At 42.6% G+C, this 21,046-nt stretch overlaps 1 protein-coding gene across 3 annotated transcripts in view; it reads left to right on the top strand.

The window, feature by feature from the left end:
* Nucleotides 1–21,046, top strand: part of LOC140210734 (cadherin-11-like) — a 262,075-nt gene that overhangs the window by 184,127 nt on the left and 56,902 nt on the right. For all 3 annotated transcript variants that reach the window (XM_072279966.1, XM_072279964.1, XM_072279965.1), the window contains one exon: nucleotides 12,562–12,698. In XM_072279966.1, coding sequence (XP_072136067.1) covers nucleotides 12,562–12,698 — 137 coding nt within the window. The remainder of the gene's footprint in view (nucleotides 1–12,561; nucleotides 12,699–21,046) is intronic.

Raw genomic sequence — 21,046 nt, 5'->3', positions numbered from 1 at the left:
GAGGAGCATTTGATGGCTGTAGGTGTGTACTAGTCGGAGTTTAGAAGAATAAGGGAGATGGGATCTCATTGAAACCTATCGAATATTGAAAAGCTTAGATAGAGTAGATATGCCGAGAACCTTCTTCAAGACTCGTGAAAAAGTCCGGAGTCTTGAAGAAGGGCCTCGGCCTGAAAGAACAACTGTTTACTCTTTTCCATCGATGCTGCCTGAGGCTCCAGCATTTTGTGTGTGTTACTTTGGATCTCCAGCATCTGCAGATTTTCTTGTGTTTGTGGTACCCATTTAATGGCAGGATTATTCGCAGTGTGGAGGATCAGAGGGATTATAGGATCCATGTCCATAGATGCCTTAAAGATGCTGTGCAAGTGATATGGTGAATAAGAAAGTGTATGATGTGTTGGCCTTCATCAGATGGGGAATTGAGTTCGCAATCCTCAAAATAATATTGCAGCTCCAAAAAACTCTGGTTAGACCACACTAGGAATCTTGTGTGAAATTTTGTTTGCCTCCTTATAGAATGGATGTGGAGAATGTGGAGAGGGGGCAGAAGAGATTTACCAGTGCAGATTTCAGTATATGAGCTATAAGGAGATATAATAAGATCATAAGATATAGGAATTAAGCCATTCAGCCTACCAAGTCTGTTCTGCCATTCCATTATAGCTGATTTATTGTCCCTCTCAATCCCATTCTCCTGTCTTCTCTCCATAACCTTTGATGCCCTGACTAATCAAGAACCTATCAACCTCTGCTTTAAATATACCCAATGACTTGGCCTCCACAGCTGTCTGTGATAATGAATTCCACTGATTCATTACCCTCTGGCTAAAATGGACGTCCCTCTATTCTGAGGCTGTGCCCTCTGGTCCTAGACTCACCTACTATAGGAAACATTCTCTCGACATCCACCCTACCTAGACCTTTCAATGTTCAAGATTTTAGTCAAAGTTCTCCCTAGAGCATCAGGGGTGGAAGAAAGACCTGACAGAACTTTATATGAAGTTCTGAGAGGCTTAAATAAGGTAGATAGTCACAATCTTTTCCCCAGGATAGAAATGTCAGAGTCAAAATCAGGTTTATTATCGCTGATATATGGCGTGAAATGTGTTGTTTTGCAGCAGCAGTGTGGTGCTATACACAAAAATTACTACAACTTACAAAAAATTAGGAGGTGCAAAATATGAATAGCGAGGCAGTATTCATGCCTTCATGTATGGTTCAGAAATCTGATGGCAGAGGGGAAGAAGCTGTTCCCTAAACAATGTGTATGGGTCTTCAGTTTCCTGTACATCCTCCCCAGTGAAACTAAATGACGCTGTTGTATCTGCCTTAACCACTTCGTCTGGCTGCTCATTCCATATTCTCTCCACCCTCTGCGTGAAAAAGTTGCCCCCCATGTCCCTTTTCATTCAGACTTCCCTTGCCCGGGAAAAAAGACTGCTACCATTTACGTTACATAGTATATGCTCCCAAACATGAGAAAATCTGCAGATGCAGGAAAACCAAAGCAACACACAGGTTAACATTATACATGTTTCTCATTCTGAAATGCTATCATCACCTCACTCTGCTACATTCCAAGGAATGAGGACCTATCCTGGCCAACCTCTCAATATATCACTGAGGCACACAATCAACGATTCAGGAACAGCTTCTTGCCCTTTGCCATCGGATTTCTGAACGGACATTGAACCCATGGACACTACCTCACTACTTTTTGCATGACTTATTGACATATTTACTGTAATTCACAGTTATTTTATTATCATGTACTGCATTGTACTGCTGCCAGAAAAACAACAAGTTTCACAACATATGCTGGTGACATTAAACCTGATTCTGATATTGCAGCCCTTTCTGCATTGGACTAGTGACCTGAAGGTCGTGAGCTCGAGCCCCAGCCAAGGCAACATGTTGTGTCCTTGAGCAAGGCACTTAATCACACATTGCTCTGCGACGACACCGGTGCCAGGCTGTATGGGTCCTAATGCCCTTCCCTTGGACAACATTGGTGTCGTGGAGAGGGGAGACTTGCAGCATGGGCAACTGCTGGTCTTCCATACAACCTTGCCCAGGCCTGCGCCCTGGAGAGTGAAGACTTTCCAGGCGCAGATCCATGGTCTCGCAAGACTAACGGATGCCTTTTTTTTAATATCCTAGTAATATTCTTTGCACTCTTTCCACTTTAACAACATCTTTTCAATAATAGGGTGGCCAAAACTGTGCAAGTTGCTCCAAGTGTGGCTTCCCCAACTGCAACATAATGTTCTAATTCCTATACTCAGTGCTCTAATTGGTTAAGGTCAGCGTGCTAAATATCTTTTTCACCTCCTTGTCTGCCTGTATTGCTACTTTCAACAGACTATGCTCTTGCACTTCTGTTCCATGACACTTCCTATTGTCCTGCTATTCACAATATAAACCGCACACTGGTTTGACATTGTATGGACCAGAGGAATATGTGCCACGTACAATATTGAGATGCCACGGGTAGAGATGAAGCCTTACAGCTCCTGTGACCTGGGCCATTCCTGATATATGATGCAGTTTGTGTGGTGGTCAAACATTATCTGTATGTTTGAAGTACGTCATTTGCGGCAATAACCAACACAGTCTGAGGATGCGCTCCAAGACAGCCTGCAAGTGCTTCCAATATCAAACCTACTAACCCTAACCCGCATGTCCCTGGATGTGGGAGGAAACCAGAGCACCTGGAGGAAACTCAAAGGGTATACAAATGCCTTACAGGCAACAGCAGGAATTGAACCCTGCTCATCCACTCACTAGCGCTGTGAAGCATTGTGTTAACTGCTATGCTACTGTGCTGACCAAACATCTTCAAAAAACTGTGCTGCAAGTCCAAGTGTTTGGGGGTGCGGGGGGTGGGGGGGTTTGACGAACAGGTACCAGGGATTCAGTTACAGGCTAAATTCCAATGGAGCTGTCCTGAGGGAATTATATATGGAATAACAGACACCCAGAGAAACAGCTAAACCTGAAATCTAATAATGTAAGTATTATTACTCTGCTTGTAACTCAAGTTAGCAACGCATGTTGGCTGCTGATACAAGGAGAGGCTGGATGATTAAATGGAAGATGTCCGGCTTTGTAGAACTACCATTCATCAAATGGATTAGTTCAAGAATTTTGCTCAAAAATAATTCAGAGAGCAGCTAGGAGCCTGACTGACCACCTACAGTTTGTCATTTTGCTCCAGATTCCCGAAGACATTTCCATTTTCACAGTCACTCCTGGGTCTCTTTTGCTCTCTGTGTAAACCTTCTGAATCTCAGCCGCTACAATAAGTCCGTAAGACATAGGAGCAGAATTGGGCCATTCAGCCCATCGAGTCTGTTCTGCTATTCAATCATGGCTGATATATTATCCCTCTCAGCCTTATTCTCCTGCGTTCCCCCTGTAACCTTTAAAAGCCTGACTAATCAAGGTGCTATCATCCTCTGCTTTAAATATATCCATTGACTTGGCCTCCACATCCATCTGGGTTTACTTCAGAACTAACTTTTTTGCTTTTCTGTATTTAAATATACAAAACCCTTTGATAAGAGGAGGTCTATGTGCAGTAAGAGCTGAGAGTGTGTTAATATTTGGCGTCAAATTATCACATGATTTATGATATTTTTTACTTAGAGTGACAGCACAGTAACAGGTCCTTCTGGCCCAATGGGCCTGTGTTACCCTGCCCAGTTACGCTCCCGTGACCAATTAACCTACTAATCTGCACACCTTTGAAATGTGGGAGGAAACCGAGCACCCAGACGAAGCCCACATGGTCACGGAGAGAATGTACAAACTACTTACAGACATCAGTGGGAATTGAACCTGGGTTACCAACTAAATAACGTTACGCTAACAGCCACACTACTGTCCCAAGGGCGGAAGTACAGAATAACAGATATCTGGGAATGTGTTACAGACTGGGATCTAAACCAGGAGTCCACCATATCTATATATAGAATAACAAGAGTGGGTTCAATACTAGAATCTAATCAAGGGGTTTGAGGGGATTATATATAGAATAACAGACTCCATAGGATATAGGAGCCAAATTAGGATATTCCGTCCAACCTGTCTGCTCTGCAGATTCTGGTGAGTGAGTTACGGATTAGAATTTAGTATTGTGGTTTAGAGTATAGAATAAAAGATACTTGGTTGTGAATTACATATCGGAATTTAATTGAGTGTTTTGAGGTGTTTATGTTCAGGAGAGAGTTATGGACTGGGATCTGATTGAACATGGAACAGCGATCGAAGTGACCACAGTTTGAAGGGATTAGGTGGTTTATATTCCAAGTCGTTAATCACCACCCAATTCATTAACAAAATCAAAAAGGCCCTTACATCATCGTTAAGAGTTTAAGAGACTTTTAGACAGACATATAAATGTTTCAAAGGTACATTTAATGTCAGAGAAATGTATACAATATGCTTTTTCTTCGCAACCATCCACGAAAACAGAGGAGTGGCCCCGCAGAATGAATGTAAGTTTAATGTTAGAGCCCCAAAGCCCCCCAAACTCCCCCTCCTACGCTGAAGCAGCAGCAAAACAACAATCCCCTCTCCCCCACCAACAAAAAAAAAGCATCAGCACCCACGACCGAACACTAAAGTGTGTAGCAAAGTATCAGCAAAGACACAGACTTGCAGTACCCCAAAGACTACTTGTTCACCCGGTATTCGACATACTACAGGCTTTCTCTCTCCCTAATAAGGGAGAAAGAGATGTCTCCGTTTCACAGCGAGAGGGGAGACATAACAAACAACTCACTGATTTACGATGTTAAAAGTCCGTTGCGTCGCTTTTTCCTAGCTCTGTGCCCAAAGAACTCAGATCTGTGGGCACACTGCCAGCAGCCAGCTTTCTGCTTTCGATTTTCTGTCTCTGATGACACACTAGATTCCTACAGAGACACCAACCTTCAGTCCACCTATCTCCAAAGCCACGAGATCCCGGAACTCCGAAGGCGAGCTAATCTCTTAGGCTGCATCCTTGGCGTATCAAATAACGGCCAGTGGTGAAACCCCAGGAGTGGGTCCCAATCTCTCAAATAACTGAAGTCAGCATGTAACTCCAGTTCAGGGTCTTCAAAAGAACCCTGAAAGGGAAGAATAGAGGTACAATCGGCCCTCCGTATCCATGGGGGATTGGTTCCGGGACCCCCCACGGATACCAAAATTCATGGGTGCTCAAGTCCCTCACATAAAAGCCTAAGAGAGCTTGTAAGGGTGTTACGGAAAGCAAAAATAGCGTTCAGTGTTTGTTTTGCAACAAGCCGTTATAGAGCTAGCGCGCACCCAGAGCAGCGAGAGTGCTTTATCTCAATTTATTTTGTGCATCCGTTAGCAAGATGTATCCTAAGGTATCAGAAAAGCCTAAGAGAGCTCGTAAGGGTGTGAAGCTTAGCGTAAAACTGGACGTAATTAAACATTTTGATCACAGTGAACGAAATAAAGACATTGTGCGTGCGTCAAAATTGCCTGCGTCCTGCATTCATACTATATATTTACACGCAGAGAGAAAGAATCTTGAAAGCTGCCAATGTTACTACTGTATAGGTTCTGCTAGCAGCATATCATTTCTGCTTTTACTATATTAGTTTAGGTGTTATTTTAGGTTTTATGTGTTATTTGGTATGATTTGGTAAGTTATTTTTTGGGTCTGGGAGCACTCAAAAATTTTTCCCATATAACCCGAACAAGACGCGAGGTGAACAATGCTCAAACAAGTGCTGGAGAGAGAACTTCCAGGTTTTCCCGATCCACGGTTGGTTGAACCCGCGGATACGGAGGGCCGACTGTATTAAAGATGGAAATAGAGCTGTTTCCAAAGATGTAAGCAAAGAAGTTGCCATTAGGTGCCATTGTCTTCTCCTAAGCGCCTTCTCTTCTGTCAAAGTTAATGTTGAAGTGAATTTATTATCATAGTATATCTATATGTTTTGGGTGGCGGAGTGGAGATAATGTCTCTACTAAAGGAGGTGCAAGGCACTCCTTCCCTTTGCCAGCCTGCAGGTCACCCCGAGCAGAGAATAGCACCTGCATAGCCCCCTGGTCAGGGTCACATGAAGCCATGAGAGTAGGTGGTGGACGGTCGTAGGAGCAGTTGGTGCATGTCACAAGTCCTGTTTATGCAACCACTGACACCAGACAGACAGTCTTTAAAGAGTATTGATAATGGCTGGGGTCACCCATCTTGAAAAGACGCTGCCCAGAAGAAGGCAGTGGCAAACCACTTCTGCAGAAAAATTTGCCCAGAATAATCATGGTCAAAGACAATGATCACCTATGTCATATGACACAGCAATTAGTAATGACAGTGATGATAGATATGTTACCATATCTTATCCTGAGATTCGTTTTCTTGCAGGTATTTACAGGAAAAAAGAAATATAATAATTTTTTACAAAAAATTGTATATAGAGACTGACAAACAACCAATGTGAGAAAGAACTTAAACTGCAAATAAAAATAATACTGAGAACGCGAGTTTTAAACTTCCTTACTGCCCATTATGCCTTGGTGTTTAGGGCAGTGATGAAGATCCTCCATCTCTGGCAGTGTTCAGGGCTTCCTTCATCGTGCCAGTAACTTCCTCCTAGTTTTCACAACTGTCAGCCATGCAAGTCCCAGGTGGAGACTCAGGAATACCGTTGCACTCAGATGTAGGATTCTTCATTGCTGTTTTTGTAACAATTTGTTTTACCATTTAGAGTTGTTAACCCTGAGCTGAACCCCTAAACCTGGAAGACCGGTTGACAACTCTTAGTCTGGCCTCTACCTTTTGATCTGCCACTTTTCAACCCAGTTTTGTATCCTATTGATGTCCTGCTGTAACCTCAAAACCCCCAACCTTTGTGTCATCAGCAAATTGACTAACCCTGAAGCTGACATCAAGATTTGCACAACATTGTGGGACAAATGATCTAGCCAGCACTATACTGTTCTATGTTCTAGCCAATTTGTGTTTGGATCTCAGGATCACAGAGTTGAAAGAGGCTATTCAGCCCTTCAAGTCTATACTGGACAAAAGAGTAATCCAGATAACCCCACACTACCGCCCACTCCCCAGTGCTCTGAAGTTCCTTACCTGTCAGTTACCCCATTCTTCATTTCATGTTCTAGAAATTTATTGCTTACTTATTTTTTATTATTACTTCTTTCATTTCTATTGGCACAGTTTGTTTTCTTTTGCACACTGGTTGAACTCCCAAGTTGGCGCAGTCTTTCATTAATTTTTTTGATTAATGTTCTATTATAGATTTATTGCATATCCCAACAAGAAAACAAATCTCAGGGTTGTATGTGGGAACATATTTGTACTTTGATAATGAATTTACTTTGAATTTTGAACCTATCCAGCTGTCTTCTGCTCACTGCGGTTCAATTGGCCCCACTACCTCCCCTGGCCGTGCATCACAATTTGGTATACGCATGGTTTAGCTCTTTTGAGAATCTACTTCACTCTGTGCAGGATGTTCTTGATGCCTCTGCCAATGAGAACTGTTTCACTCCATCTGTTCTGTACATAGCCCTCATTTACTATCTCAGATCCCCTCACAAGCACCTCCATTCAAAAAAGAACTCCAGCTTCTCCATCTTATCAATATAACTAAAGTATAACTAAAATTATAGATAAAGTTAACTAAAACCAGGATGAGGGAGCATATCACTCGTAGCCTTGCCACTCTGCATAAGCTTTTTATATCTTTTAGAATTGATTTTAAAGTTCTTGTTTTTAAAGCTCTCAATGATCAGGGATCAGAGTACATCACAAAACTGATTTTGTTTTATAATCCTGCTTGAACTCTCAGGTCTTCTTCCTTAAATTTAAACAATCTCCCTCAAAGGATAATTGGTAGGTCACCTTTTCTGAACTATGCTCCTAAATTTGGAATTCAATACCTAAAACTACAAGGGATGTAAATTCAGTTGACACTTTTAAACACCAGCTCAAAATCTATTTATTTATTCAACTTTGCTTTTAACTAACATCTTTTTGTCTTTTATTTTCATTTTTAAAATTTTATTTTCATGTTTGCCCTTTAACCCATTATAAAACACTTTGAACTATATCGTCTGTATGAAAAGTACCCTATAAATTAGTTATTATATTATTATAAAGTCCCTCTAAACTGCAATTAGTTTAACAAATCTCTTCCTCACTCTGCCCAAAACCCCCAGTTCTTTCCTAAAGTGTAGCACCGAATACTGGACTCCATTTGTGCTCACACTAGTGTCCAACCTGACTTAATGCCAAATTGTACATCTGGACCTCATATCCTCAGCTCAAAAGACAGATGAGCATGTCTTATAAGAAAAGTTTGAGTGAACTTGTGTTTGCTCTTTGGAGTGATGGACGATGAGAGGTGACTTGATTAAAGTGCAACGATAAGAGAAATTGGTAGAGGAGAAAGCCAGTGCATTTTTCACGGGGTGGAAATGACTAATATGGCGGGGGGGGGGGCATATTTTGAGGTGATGAGGAAAGGCAACATTCCCTCTAACTTCATTTACAGCTGTACAGACCAACCATTTTTACATGGCCTATAAACTGCATGGCATTTCAATAAAACATTATATAAAAGAAAATCACAGCCGCATGGTAACAAAGGCTATGTGCTCAGTAGCATTTCAGTTACTATGTGGCTGCACACCTGAGCAGCACAGAAAGAACAGTGGGGAGGAGGGGGAGATGTCAGAGGTAGTTTTTTTACATAAAGAGTAGTAGGTGCTTGAAACATGCTGCCTGGATTAGTGATAGTTTAACTGTACTGTACTGTAACTGTACTGTAACCATACTGTAACTTAACTGTACTGTACTGTATTGTAACTTCACTGTAATGTAACTGTACCATACTGTAATGGTACTGTCCTGTAACCATAATGTAATTGTACTGTAATTGTACTGTATTGTAACTGTACTGTAACCATACTATGCTGTAAATACTGTAACTATGCTGTACAGTAACCATACTGTACTATAACCTGAAGGAGAGACTGTACCAAGTTAAGAATTCTGCAGGCATTTCCAGGAAGTACTCTTGTTTTCCCTGTGTACCTTATCATGGTCCTTGGCCCATATTTGCCCACCTGCTCTGCACTTTCTCTGCAAGTGTAACACTATATTTTTCATTCTGTTTTTCTTTTAATAACCTCAGTGCACCTCTGTACAGAATGACCTATCTCAGTGGTGTGCCAAACAGAAGATTGTCACTGTATTTTGCTGCATGTGACAACTTTTTTTTGTGTGTATGACTGTTGGTACTGTGTTTTTCATCTTGGCCCTGGAGGAACTCTGTTTCATTGGGCTATATTCATGGCTATTCATGTCTGGTTGAATGCAAATAAATTTGAACCTGAATACTAACTAGTTACTAATATTATTAAACAGATATTTATATAGAGAAACGTCACTGTAAAAGACCGTTTTTGCCCAATGAGACCACACTTATGCAACCAATTAGCATACTAACTCATATGTCTTTGGACTGTGGGAGGAAACAGGAGCATCTGGAGGAAACCCATGTGGTCATGGGGAGAAGGTACAAGCTCCTTACAGGCAGTGGTGGAACTGAAACCAGGTCGTTGGCGATGTAAGGGCATTCCACAAACCGCTCAGCTATCGCGCTGCCCTTATCTCAGCCTACCTTCGCACTTTCAATAAATTATGCATATACAGTATATCCCTAAATCTGCTTGTTCTTATATGCCTTTTAGAATGGTATGGTCTAGCCTGTACCTCCTCTGCTTATCTTTCACATCAGAAGGTAACATTTTGCATTTTTCAGGATTAAACTTTATGTGTCACCAATCACATCTAAAGTTCAAAGTAAAATTTATTATCAGAGTACATACACTTCAGCACCTATAACCCTGAGATTCCTTTTCCTGCGAGCAAATCTATAGAACAGTAACTGTAAACAGGATCAATGAACAACAAAGTGTGCAAATGCAAATATGGATAAATAGCAACAAATAATGAAGAAGATGAAATTACAAGATAATTGGTAAAGTGAGACCACCGGTTGTAGGAACATCAGAAATAGAATGAGTGTAGTTATCCACTTCTGTTCAAGAGCCAGATGATTGAGGGAAAGTAACTGTTCCTGAACCTGGAGCTGTGAATCCTGAGGCTCTTAAATTGCAATGTTCCCTATTTCTCTCTCGTCAGATGCTGCCTGATCTGCTGGGCTTTTCCAGCATCTCCCGTTTTTGTTGCAGATTTTCAGCATCTGCAATATTGATTCTCTTTCCCTACTCCTTTTTCTGCTTCCTATTACATCACCAGTGTTCAATTCAGATATTTTTAATTCAAGGTTCTTTCAGAAATAAAAAAAAGCGGCATAAAACTTATTCTTCAGGATCATTTTATTGAGTACCAAGGAAAGACAGTAGCAGAAGTCTAGTAGCTAAGAATGAAGAACTGAAAAAAGCTAAAGATGACAGGGCAATGTATTCTCTCCTTTTTATACCCCATAGATAAGAACCATTCCATTCAAATCCATAGATTAGAGTTAACCAATCAGGCAGTCCCTATTCAAATAATGTGATACTGGAGAACTTTCTGGAATCATACAGAATTGTAACCACAAGGGGACACACTGAATAACTGTATATACATACTGTAGCCACTCGGAAACATACTAAACAGTTACACTGATATAGTTAATTACATTAAAGTCAAAGTATATTTATTATTTAGGTATGTATATGGAATACAACTCTGAAATTTGTCCTCCCACAGGCAGCTACTAAACAAAGAAACACCATGGAACCTTTTCAAGAAAATATCAAACACAAAAAAAGAACAAATTGTGCAAACAGCAAAAAGTGAATGAACAACACATAGAATATCAAACATCCAACCAGGTGTATTCACTTTAGTTCAGATCAGTGCAGACATTAAAAAATTAAGCTGCAAAGGAAATATCAGTGATACAGTCTAATCCAACATCAGCTTTCTAGCCACTCTGCAGTGGCCCCCATTATTCCATGAGATGGATGAAAGTTGAGATGTTCTGGCGATGCTGCAGTTGCAGGTGTGATGTGCAGAACTGTAGAGTAATACATGTCTAAATGATCCACACTGACCAAGAAGCCCACACTGATCATACTCATCCATATTGATCAATTCCCATCACTGACTGTAAGGAGCTTGTACATTCTCCTGGTGACTGGACGGTTTCCTCCGGGTGCTCTGGTTTTCTCCCAGAGTCCGAAGACCTACCAGTTGGTAGTTTAATAGGATTAGGCTAGGATTAATTCAGGGTGGTGCAGCTTGAAGGGCTGGAATAGCCTATTCCATGCAGTATCTCAATAAAAGCCCATTGTAAGCGAATCCTAGATGCCTTCATTTGGCCCATATCACTCTAACTCTATCCTATCCATATGCCCATCCAGTGGCCCTCCCCCTAACTTTTTACTTTGAATTCTCCCCTTCTTTACTAGTCCTGACGAAGGGTCTTGCCCCAGAACGTCGACTCTTTATTCATTTCTGCTCGACAAGCTGAATGCCTCCAAAATTCTGTGTGCGTTGCTCTGGATTTCCAGCAGCTACAGAATCTCTTGTGGGTATGGGAGTTAGTCAGACTCCTTGCTGGAATCTTGATTTATATATTGTTCGGAGCGAGTATTTGTGTGCTAATCCATTTGATGCGTGTTTGCCCTGGGGTGAGAAATACTTCCCATTTAATCACCTTGTGTCTCCCAGTAGTCACTGCTTACTTGAGTTAAAGCTGAGCAAGGTTCCTTTGACTGTGTTTCAGGAGTGGAAGAGGAGGCTGATATGGGTGATTAAATCAGTAAGCAATTTACTGAGAGATAAATTCAATATCTGTATGATGATACCTAGCTTGGATACACACAAGCAGACACATGACACACAAATGGGGGTTGAGAGAGTAAATGCAAGCAGGCTTTTTCCACTGAGGTTGAGTGAAACAAGAACTAGAGGTCATAGGTTAAGGGAGAAAGGTGGATTGGTTAAGGGGAACATGAGGGGAACTTCATTCAGAGAGTGGCGCAAGTGTGGAATGATCTGCCAGCAGAAGTGATGAGTGCAGGTTTGATTTTTAACATTTAAGAGAAATTTGGATAATTACATGGGTGGGAAGGGTATAGAGGACTATGGTTCAGGTGCCAGTTAATGGGACTAGGTCAAATAACATTTTGGGACAAACTAGATGGGCCAAATGGCCTGTTTTTGTGCTGTACAACATAGAATACTATAGTACAATACAGTCCCTTTGGCCCATGAGATTGTGCAGAACTTATCACCGAGTGTTTGATCAATATAACTGTTCCCCCCTACATAGCCCTCCATTTCTTTGTCATTGTTGTGCCTATCTGAGTCTCGTAAATGTTTCTAATGTATCTGCCCGAAATGTAATGCCTAGCAGGGGGATCTACCCGCTCATCCTCACTATACTTTCCTCCAATCACCTTAAAATAATGCTCCCTTGGTATGAACCCAGTGTAGGGCTCTACAAACTGTTGTGTTCATCCCAAGGTTTACTTCTTCTCTTGTTGTATTCCTCTCAGATACACCATTGAGCCACAGTCGAACATGGATCGATTCTTCATCATCAATCCTCAAAGTGGAGTCATAAAAACCACAGAGCCACTGGACAGGGAGCAGTCAGCCTGGCAAAACATATCTGTGATTGCAACAGAAGTCAGTGAGTATTGAGTCTATCTTAATGATTAAGTTTAACTTTTCATCTGACTATACATATATATTTAACCAAATGAAACAATGTTCCTCCAAACCACAGTGCACCCACAATACATATATCACAGCGACACATGAACCAAAATATTACCATAAATAAATTAATAAAATATAATTCAAAATTCACGTAGTGTGCAGCACAGGGAAGCAGTAAACAGCTCACTGTCGTAGTGATGAGACCCCAGTGGCGGCCGGATAGTCATTAGTCTCACAGCCTGAGGTTAGAAACTGTTGCCCAGTCCGGCAGTCCTAGTCCCAGTGCTCCTGTACCTCCTTCCTGACACTAGTGGGTCAAAAGGATTGTGGGATCCATGGTTATAGGAAAGACATCATTAAGCTGGGAAGAGAGTAACAAGATTTACAAGGATGCTGTCAGGATTTTGTGGGGGGTGTACTTGTGTTAAAGAAAGAGCTTGGCCAAGGTATGATAGTATTCTTTGGAGATGAGGAGATGAATGGGTGATCGTATAGAAGTACAGATATAAAATCATGAAGGGTGTAGATGGATTTATTTATTTATTAACTTACAGCATGGAATAGGCCCTTTCCACCCTTCAAGCCACACCACCCAGCAAACTCACCACACCCAGGAATCTCACCACACCACTCAGCAATCTCACCACACCACCCAGCAAACTCACCACACCACCCAGCAAACTCACCACACCCAGGAATCTCACCACACCACCCAGCAATCTCACCACACCACCCAGCAAACTCACCACACCCAGGAATCTCACCACACCACTCAGCAATCTCACCACACCACCCAGCAAACTCACCACACCACCCAGCAAACTCACCACACCCAGGAATCTCATCACACCACCCAGCAATCTCACCACACCACCCAGTAAACTCACCACACCCAGGAATCTCACCATACCACCCAGCAATCTCACTACACCCAGGAATCTCACCACACCACCCAGCAAACTCACCACACCCAGGAATCTCACCACACCACCCAGCAATCTCCTGATTTAATCCTAGCCTAATCACCAGGCCATTTACAAAGACCAGTTAACTTACCAGATAGTACGTTTTTGGACTGTGGGAGGAAATTGGAGCACCCAGAGGAAACTCATGTGGTCTCGGGAAGAAGGCACAAACTCCTTACAGGCAGTGGCGAGCATTGAACCCGGGTCGCTGGTACTGTACAGCATTGCACTAACTACCGTGCTGTTCGTGGTCATTAACTTTCCAATCTCTACCTCTTTGGGAATGGGAGGGAACTGGAAAACCCAAAGGAAACCCACAGAGTCACAAGGAGAAAATATAGACTCCACAAAGAGACAATGGGTACAAGCTGGATGTTCTGGAGGTTGCCAAGCCCAATTCCCCGCTTCTTAATGTGAGGACTTGCCTCTACATCAGTGTCTTGCTCTGTGATCAGGCCACAAGTATATGGAAAATTTGTCTGGACTACTCCATGGTTCAAGACAGCTTCTATCCCACTATTATCAAGTAGTTCCTTAGCAGTATTGTACTTAACGTAATGATAAGACAAGCGCTTAATCTCACAATCTACCTCCCTATTGCCTTGTAGCTTAATTTTTACCTGCACTAGGTATAACATTTTATTCTGCATTCTGTTAGTCCTTTCTGTCACAAAAAACTGTGGGTCAATTGTTTAAGAAAAATAACCAGATGGCTTGAGTTGCAAAAATAAATTGAGGTGCTTTTATTTACCTCAAAACAAGACAAAAACTGGAAAAAAAGACAATATATATATATGAGACAGCTCCACGCAGCAGTTCTGGTTCAGAGCCAGTCACTACTACTGCTGGGGATGAGTGTTTTACTGAGTGCACCATGTGCCGTTCGTAATCAGTGACGGGCCTTCGTCACATTTTCCCTTGTATTATCTGTTATGTATTTAATGTTTCAGTAATATTTGTATATATGTATTGGCTGATTAAGCATTGTTGCTTCTTTAAAAATTCATTATGGATTATATGTAAAAATATGTGACTTGCATACATCATCACACTACCACGTAATATGTGTGCACGTTGCTTAAAGTAAACACGAAGTTAGACTCACGTTGCAGACAAGGGTGTTCACTGTATCTCAGTACCTTTCATGATAATAAACAAGTTCACCAATTTTATCACGCATGAATACATCAGTGTTGGAGCAACATTGCAGGACTTGTGGAAATTGTGATCACAATTTATCTCTGAGTTGGTTTCTTTTAATACATTGAACCAAAAGGCAGTTCTGTAAGAAGCTGTGTATTATCCATGGGCTAATGTATCAGAATCCCGTTTACTATCACTGGCATAGGTCATGAAATTTGTTGTTATGCAACAGCCATGCATTGCATTAAAAATACTTTAACTTACAACCATCACCACCATTATGTGTCATGTCGTCTGAGTGGGGGATCATGGTCTTTGACCATGATTGTTCTAGGCAAATTTTTCTCCAGAAGTGTTTTGCCTTCTTCTGGGCAGTGTCCTTACAAGATGGATGACCTCATCTGTTATCAATACTCTTCAGAGATTGTCTGCTTGATGTCAGTGGTCACATAACCAGGACTTGTGATATGCCCCAGCTGCTCATATGACCATCCAGCACCTGCTCCCATGGCTTCACGTGACTCTGATCGGGGGCTAAGCAGGTGCTACACTTGGTTCAAGTGAAGTGGAGGGAAGGTGTGTCTTACACCTCCTTTGGTAGAGATGTATCTGCACCCTGCCAACCTATAAATTGCAATAAGAAATATATTAAAAAATAAAGTAAATCTTGCAAAAAGAAACAAAAAAAAGAAAAGTAAGTTGTGGTAGTGTACATGGGTTCATTGTCAATTCAGAAAATGTCGGGTCACTGTTTCTTAAAGATACTGTGAATGTGGCATCTCCCTTATTATTATCTGGGGAGCTAAAATTGCTGCTCCTTGAAGATAAGGTAAAGGTTGGTTGAGTTTACTTAGAAGTAAATTGCTAGTCAAAATGGAGATAAGAATCTCACTTCATTTGCAAGGAGGACAATTAAAAAGCTGCAGATATTATCTCTCAGGAATTTTCGATTAAATACAGGGAGTAGTTGTACGTTTCATTCCTCTTTTAAATGCGTGCAGAGTAATTTGTATTGGAAAGTATGTGTGAGGAGCATCAGGAAAAAAAATGAACTCAAAGGTTTTAACAGACAATGATTGATAAAAGAAAACGTAACTACTGTATCTGGTGCTCCCGATGCGGCCTCCTCTACACTGGGGAGACCCAACGTAATTTGAGGGACCACATTGTTGAACACCTCCACTCTATCAGCCAAAAATGGAATTTCCCAGAGGGCAACCATTTGAATTCCTAACCCTATTCCTGTTCCGACATGTCAGTCCATGGCCTCTTTTGTCTCGATAAGGCCACTCTCAGGGTGGAGGGGCAACACCCAATATTGTGTCTGTGTAGCCTTGAACCTGATGGCTTGAATATCAATTTCTCCTTACAGTAATTTTTTTCCTCCCCCTTCCTTCTTCTATCCCTCAATCTGACCTCTTACCTTCTCTCCTCTCCTGCCTATCGCCTCCCTCTGGTGCCCCTCCTCCTTCCCCTGCTTCAATGGTCCACTCTCCTCCCCTCTCAGAGTCCTTATTTCCAGCCCTTTTTTCCTCCCACACCCCTTTTTTTCTGGAGTCTTCTCCCCCTTCCTTTCCAGTTCTGAAGAAGAGTTTTGGTCTGACTGTTTATTCATTTCCGTAGATGCTGCCTGACCTGTTGAGTCCCTCCAGCATTTTGCATGTGTTACTCTTGGTAAAACACTAGTCAGTGCAGTAGCATAGTGGTTAACAGAATACTTTATAGTGCCAGCAACCTGAATTCGATTCCCATCACTGTCCGTAAGGAGTTTGGATATTCTCCCCATGGCTGCATGGATTTCCTCTGGGTGCTCCGCTTTCCTCCCACTTTCCAAAGATGTACAAGTTAGGGTTAGGACGCTGTGGGCAATTTATATTGTCACCAGGTAAAATACAGGTGGTGCCTCAGACAGATAGATCACTGGATGAGAAGAGGAGGAGCTAGAATGATCTACAAACGATGTAGGTTCAATGCAAACAAGCATTATAAAAAGTAGTTCTAGACTGTAAGACATAGGAGCAGAATTAGGCCATTCAGCCCATCAAGTCTTCTCCATCGTTCCATCATGGCTGATTTATTATCCCTCTCAGTCCTATTCTCCTGCCTTCCCCCTGTAACCTTTGTCGCCCTGACTAATAAAAAGCCTATCAAGCTCCACTTTAAGTATATCCAATGATTTGGCCTGCACAGCCATCTGTGGCAACAAATTCCACAGATTCTCCACCCTCTGGCTAAAGAAATTCCTCCTCATCTCTGTTCTAAGTGGACAGGTGGGGGTATATCACATCCAAGTCCGCCAATGACCTTTTCAGCTGACCTGACAGTTTGCTACAGATTAATGGGATTGTTCTGCTATTTGTGGAGCTGAATGATTTTCTAGAGCAGAAGTTCCAAACTGTTTTAGTGCCATGGATCAAAACCATTAATCAAGGTGTCCATGGTCCCCAGGTTGGGAACCCTGGTTTGAAGAGTCATTTCATCAAATTGCATTTGGCCACATATCCTCTAAACTCTACCCATCCATGTAGGTGTCTAAGTACCTTTTAAATGAATCTTGTAAACTGCAATAGTACATCCTGACTTCTTTGTTCAATGCCCTGACTGATCCAAGCTAATATACCAAAAGGCTTCTACCTGTGACATTCAACTAACCATGTACTTCTGGTTCCCTCTGCTCAATACACTCTCCAAGTTTCCACTGTTCACTTATCTCCCCAAAATACACCTCATCCTGACCAAGTCAAACACCATATGGCTATGAGATGGATGGATGGAGAAATGGAGCAGAGGGTGAAAGAGAGAGAGAGAGAGAGAGAGAGAGAGAGAGAACAGACAGTGAGAGGGAGAGAGAACAGAGAGTTAGAGAAGGACAGTAAGAGAGAGTTAGGGCGAGAGAGAAATTGAGAGAAAAAGAAGAGGGAAGGAAAGAAAGAGGGAGGGAAACAGAGGAAGAATGAGAAAGAAAAAGATAGAGAAAGGAAGAGAGAGAGGGTGAGAGAGAGACAAAGGCAGAGAGAGGCAATGGGAGAGAGAGAGAGAAAGGGGAAGAGACAGACAGACAGACAGAGGGAGAGGGGGTGAATAATAGAGAGGGAGAGAGAGATGGAGAGAGGGAAAAAAAGAGAGATCAAGATTAAAACAAGCACGTGCCACAGAGCATTTTGCAGGTCAGGCTGTTTTCCCCAGAGAGCTGCATTCGATAATTCCATCTGCAGCTTCCCACCCTCTCACCAACACTGCTGATTCCAAGAACAGCAAATGCTTGAGAACGCTGAACCCTCAGGTCATGTATCATCCGCACTTGGAAATATATCATCATCTCTTTATTATCATTGGGTCTATGTCTTAGAATTCCAACCCCACACCCCAGTGGAAGGACTGCACGGTCTAAGAAGATAGCTGCATCCCCACCTTCTCAAGGGGCATTGATGGTTGGGCAATAAATGGTGGCCTTGCCTAGATACCAAAGTTCAAAGTTCAAAGTTGAAAGCTTCATGGAAGATTAAATAAAATGAGAAGAACATAAACAGTTTCTGATCAAGACACAAAGTTCTGGGGAAACTCAGAGGGACAAGGAGCATCTGTGGAGGGAAACTAAACATTGCCGTTTCAGCCTGAGACAATTCATCCAGTCCACCTCCCTCCAAAGATGCTGCCTGACTCACTAAGTTCATCCTGCACTCTACGTGCTGTTTCAGATTCCAACACCTGGGCTCCCTTGTGTCTCTGAAGTTTCCCCTTCCCTCACCAAACATCCACCTTCTCCCTTCCACCTGGACTCACGTAACTCATGCCAGCTCATGGTTCTCCTCCCTCCCCAGCAGTTTATTCTGATTTCTGCACTCTTCCTTTCCAGTCCTGACTTATCTATTCATTTATCGAGATGCAACACGGAGTAGGCCCTTTCAGTCTGTCGAGCCATGCCACCCAGCCTAACCCTGGCCTAATCATGGGGTGACCTACAATCACCAATAAACCTACCAACCAATACACCATTCGACTGGGGAGGAAACTGGTTCACCCAGAGGAACACACACCAAAGTTGCTGGTGAATGCAGCAGGCCAGGCAGCATCTCTAGGAAGAGGTACAGTCGATGTTTCGGGCTGAGACCCTGCGTCAGGACTAACTGAAGGAAGAGTGAGTAAGGGATTTGAAAGTTGGAGGGGGAGGGGGAGATCCGAAATGATAGGAGAAGACAGGAGAGGGAGGGATGGAGCCAAGAGCTGGACAGGTGATTGGCAAAAGGGATATGAGAAGATCATGGGGCAGGAGGCCCAGGGAGAAAGAAAGGGGGGGGGGAACCCAAAGGATGGGCAAGGGGTATAGTGAGAGGGACAGAAGGAGAAAAAGGAGAGAGAGAGAAAGAATGTGTGTATACCTAGAGGAAACCCATGTGATTATCGGGAGAACATACAAATTCCTTACAGGCAGTGATGGGATTTGTACCTGGGTTACTGGTACGTTGTGCTAACCACCACGCTACTATACCACCCTGTGAAGGTTCTCAGCCCAAAATGTCGATTGTTTAAGCATTTCTGTAGTTGTTGCCTGACCTGCTGAGCTCCTCTAGCATTTTGTGTGTGTGTGTGTGTTGCTCTGGATTTCCAGCATCTGCAGAATCCTTTATGTTTCCTATCCATGAACCTGTCTAAATATCTTGTAATTGTACCCACCTTTACTAGTTCATCCGGCAGCTCACTCCATATAACACCATGACAGTGCCAGCGAACAGGGTTCAATTCCCACGGCTGTCTCTGAGGAGTACCTTCTTCCGTGATTGCATGGGCTTCCTCTGCGTGCTCCAGTTCCCTCTCACATTCCTCTAGGTCACTAGGTTAATTGATCACATGGGTGTTATTGGGTGGTGCAATAGGATGGAAGGGCCTGTTACTGCATTGCTAAATAAAACTAAAATAAATACCAACCTATTCCTGCGTTGTCCTGTTTTAGACTCCCCGCTTAGGAATAAGTTAACCATTAATTCTGCTGATGTGAGAGGAAAAGGAGGATGCGATCCAGATGTGAAGAAAACCATTTTCCTCTGGAGAATTCACAAGGGAGTTCAAGGAAGTGTTCAATACTTTGGTTATCCCGCAGATGTTATAGAAAGACACTATCTCCACAGCAATCATACTTAATATGGAAAGTGGGAAGACGCGGTCGTGTGTACATTGCAGGCGTTTAAGATGGCAGTGTTACGTTGAGATGATTTATATTACGTGCAGCAATGCACCTCCCAAAGGATTTCCCAGCACACTCTCAGGTCATACTCTCCCTTCTCTGCTGCGTGAGCTCTACACGGGAATCCTCCCAGTGAATTCCCAGTTGTTTACTTTTCTTGGCAGGAAAAATAATGAGGAGTTTTCACTGCATTGGTGTATTAGCAAAGAGTCTTAACCAATTCAGGACTGGCACGGAATCTGACTTTCTGCTACACAAGACTGTTGTAAATCACAGCAAAGACAGAGGCCATTTGGCCTGTTCTCTTTAGGCTGGCACATTTCCAGCTGTTGGCTCGCAGCCTTCTAAGTTATGGCTCTTTGGTGTTGTAGGAGCAAACTGAAAGATCACATGGAGTTTGTGTTCAAAATAACAGGCCATTTACTAAAAGCATTGGTAATTGGGTGGCGCAGCTTTGTTGGGCTAGAAGGGCCGGTCACCATGCTGAATCGCTGAATAAAAATAGTCAAGAAGCTGTTCCTGAATGGTTGAGTGTGAGTATTCTGGCCCCTGGCCTGTACCTCATTCCCGATGATAGCAAAGAGAAAATGGCAAATGGTGAGGATCCTTAGTGATGGATACTGCCTTCGTCCTTGATGGTGGGGAGAGCTGTGCCCATGCAAAGCTCTGCAGTTTCTTGCAGTCTTGTACATAAGAGATTCCATACCAGTCTGTGATGAAACCAGTCCAAATGCTCCCCACAGCACATCTATACAAGTTTGTAAATGTCTTTGGTGACATTCCAGATACTCTCAAGCTCCTAATGAAGTAGAAGGTGGTAACTTTGTGCAATTTGTTTCCACAGAGGGCAGTGGATGCCCAATCATTGATTGGCAGAGGGTTAATTGGTTTTTGGTTGGTAAGGGTCAAGGGCTTGGGAGAAGGTATGAGAATGGGGATGAAAAAGTCGGATGTGATTGAATGGCGGAGCAGACCTGATGGGCCGAATTGCCTAATTCTGCTCCTATATCTTATGCTGAAGTCACCAGT

Source organism: Mobula birostris, chromosome 15 (assembly GCF_030028105.1).
Source record: "Mobula birostris isolate sMobBir1 chromosome 15, sMobBir1.hap1, whole genome shotgun sequence".
Lineage (NCBI taxonomy): Eukaryota > Metazoa > Chordata > Chondrichthyes > Myliobatiformes > Myliobatidae > Mobula > Mobula birostris.
This window is presented reverse-complemented; position numbering and strand designations above follow the sequence as displayed.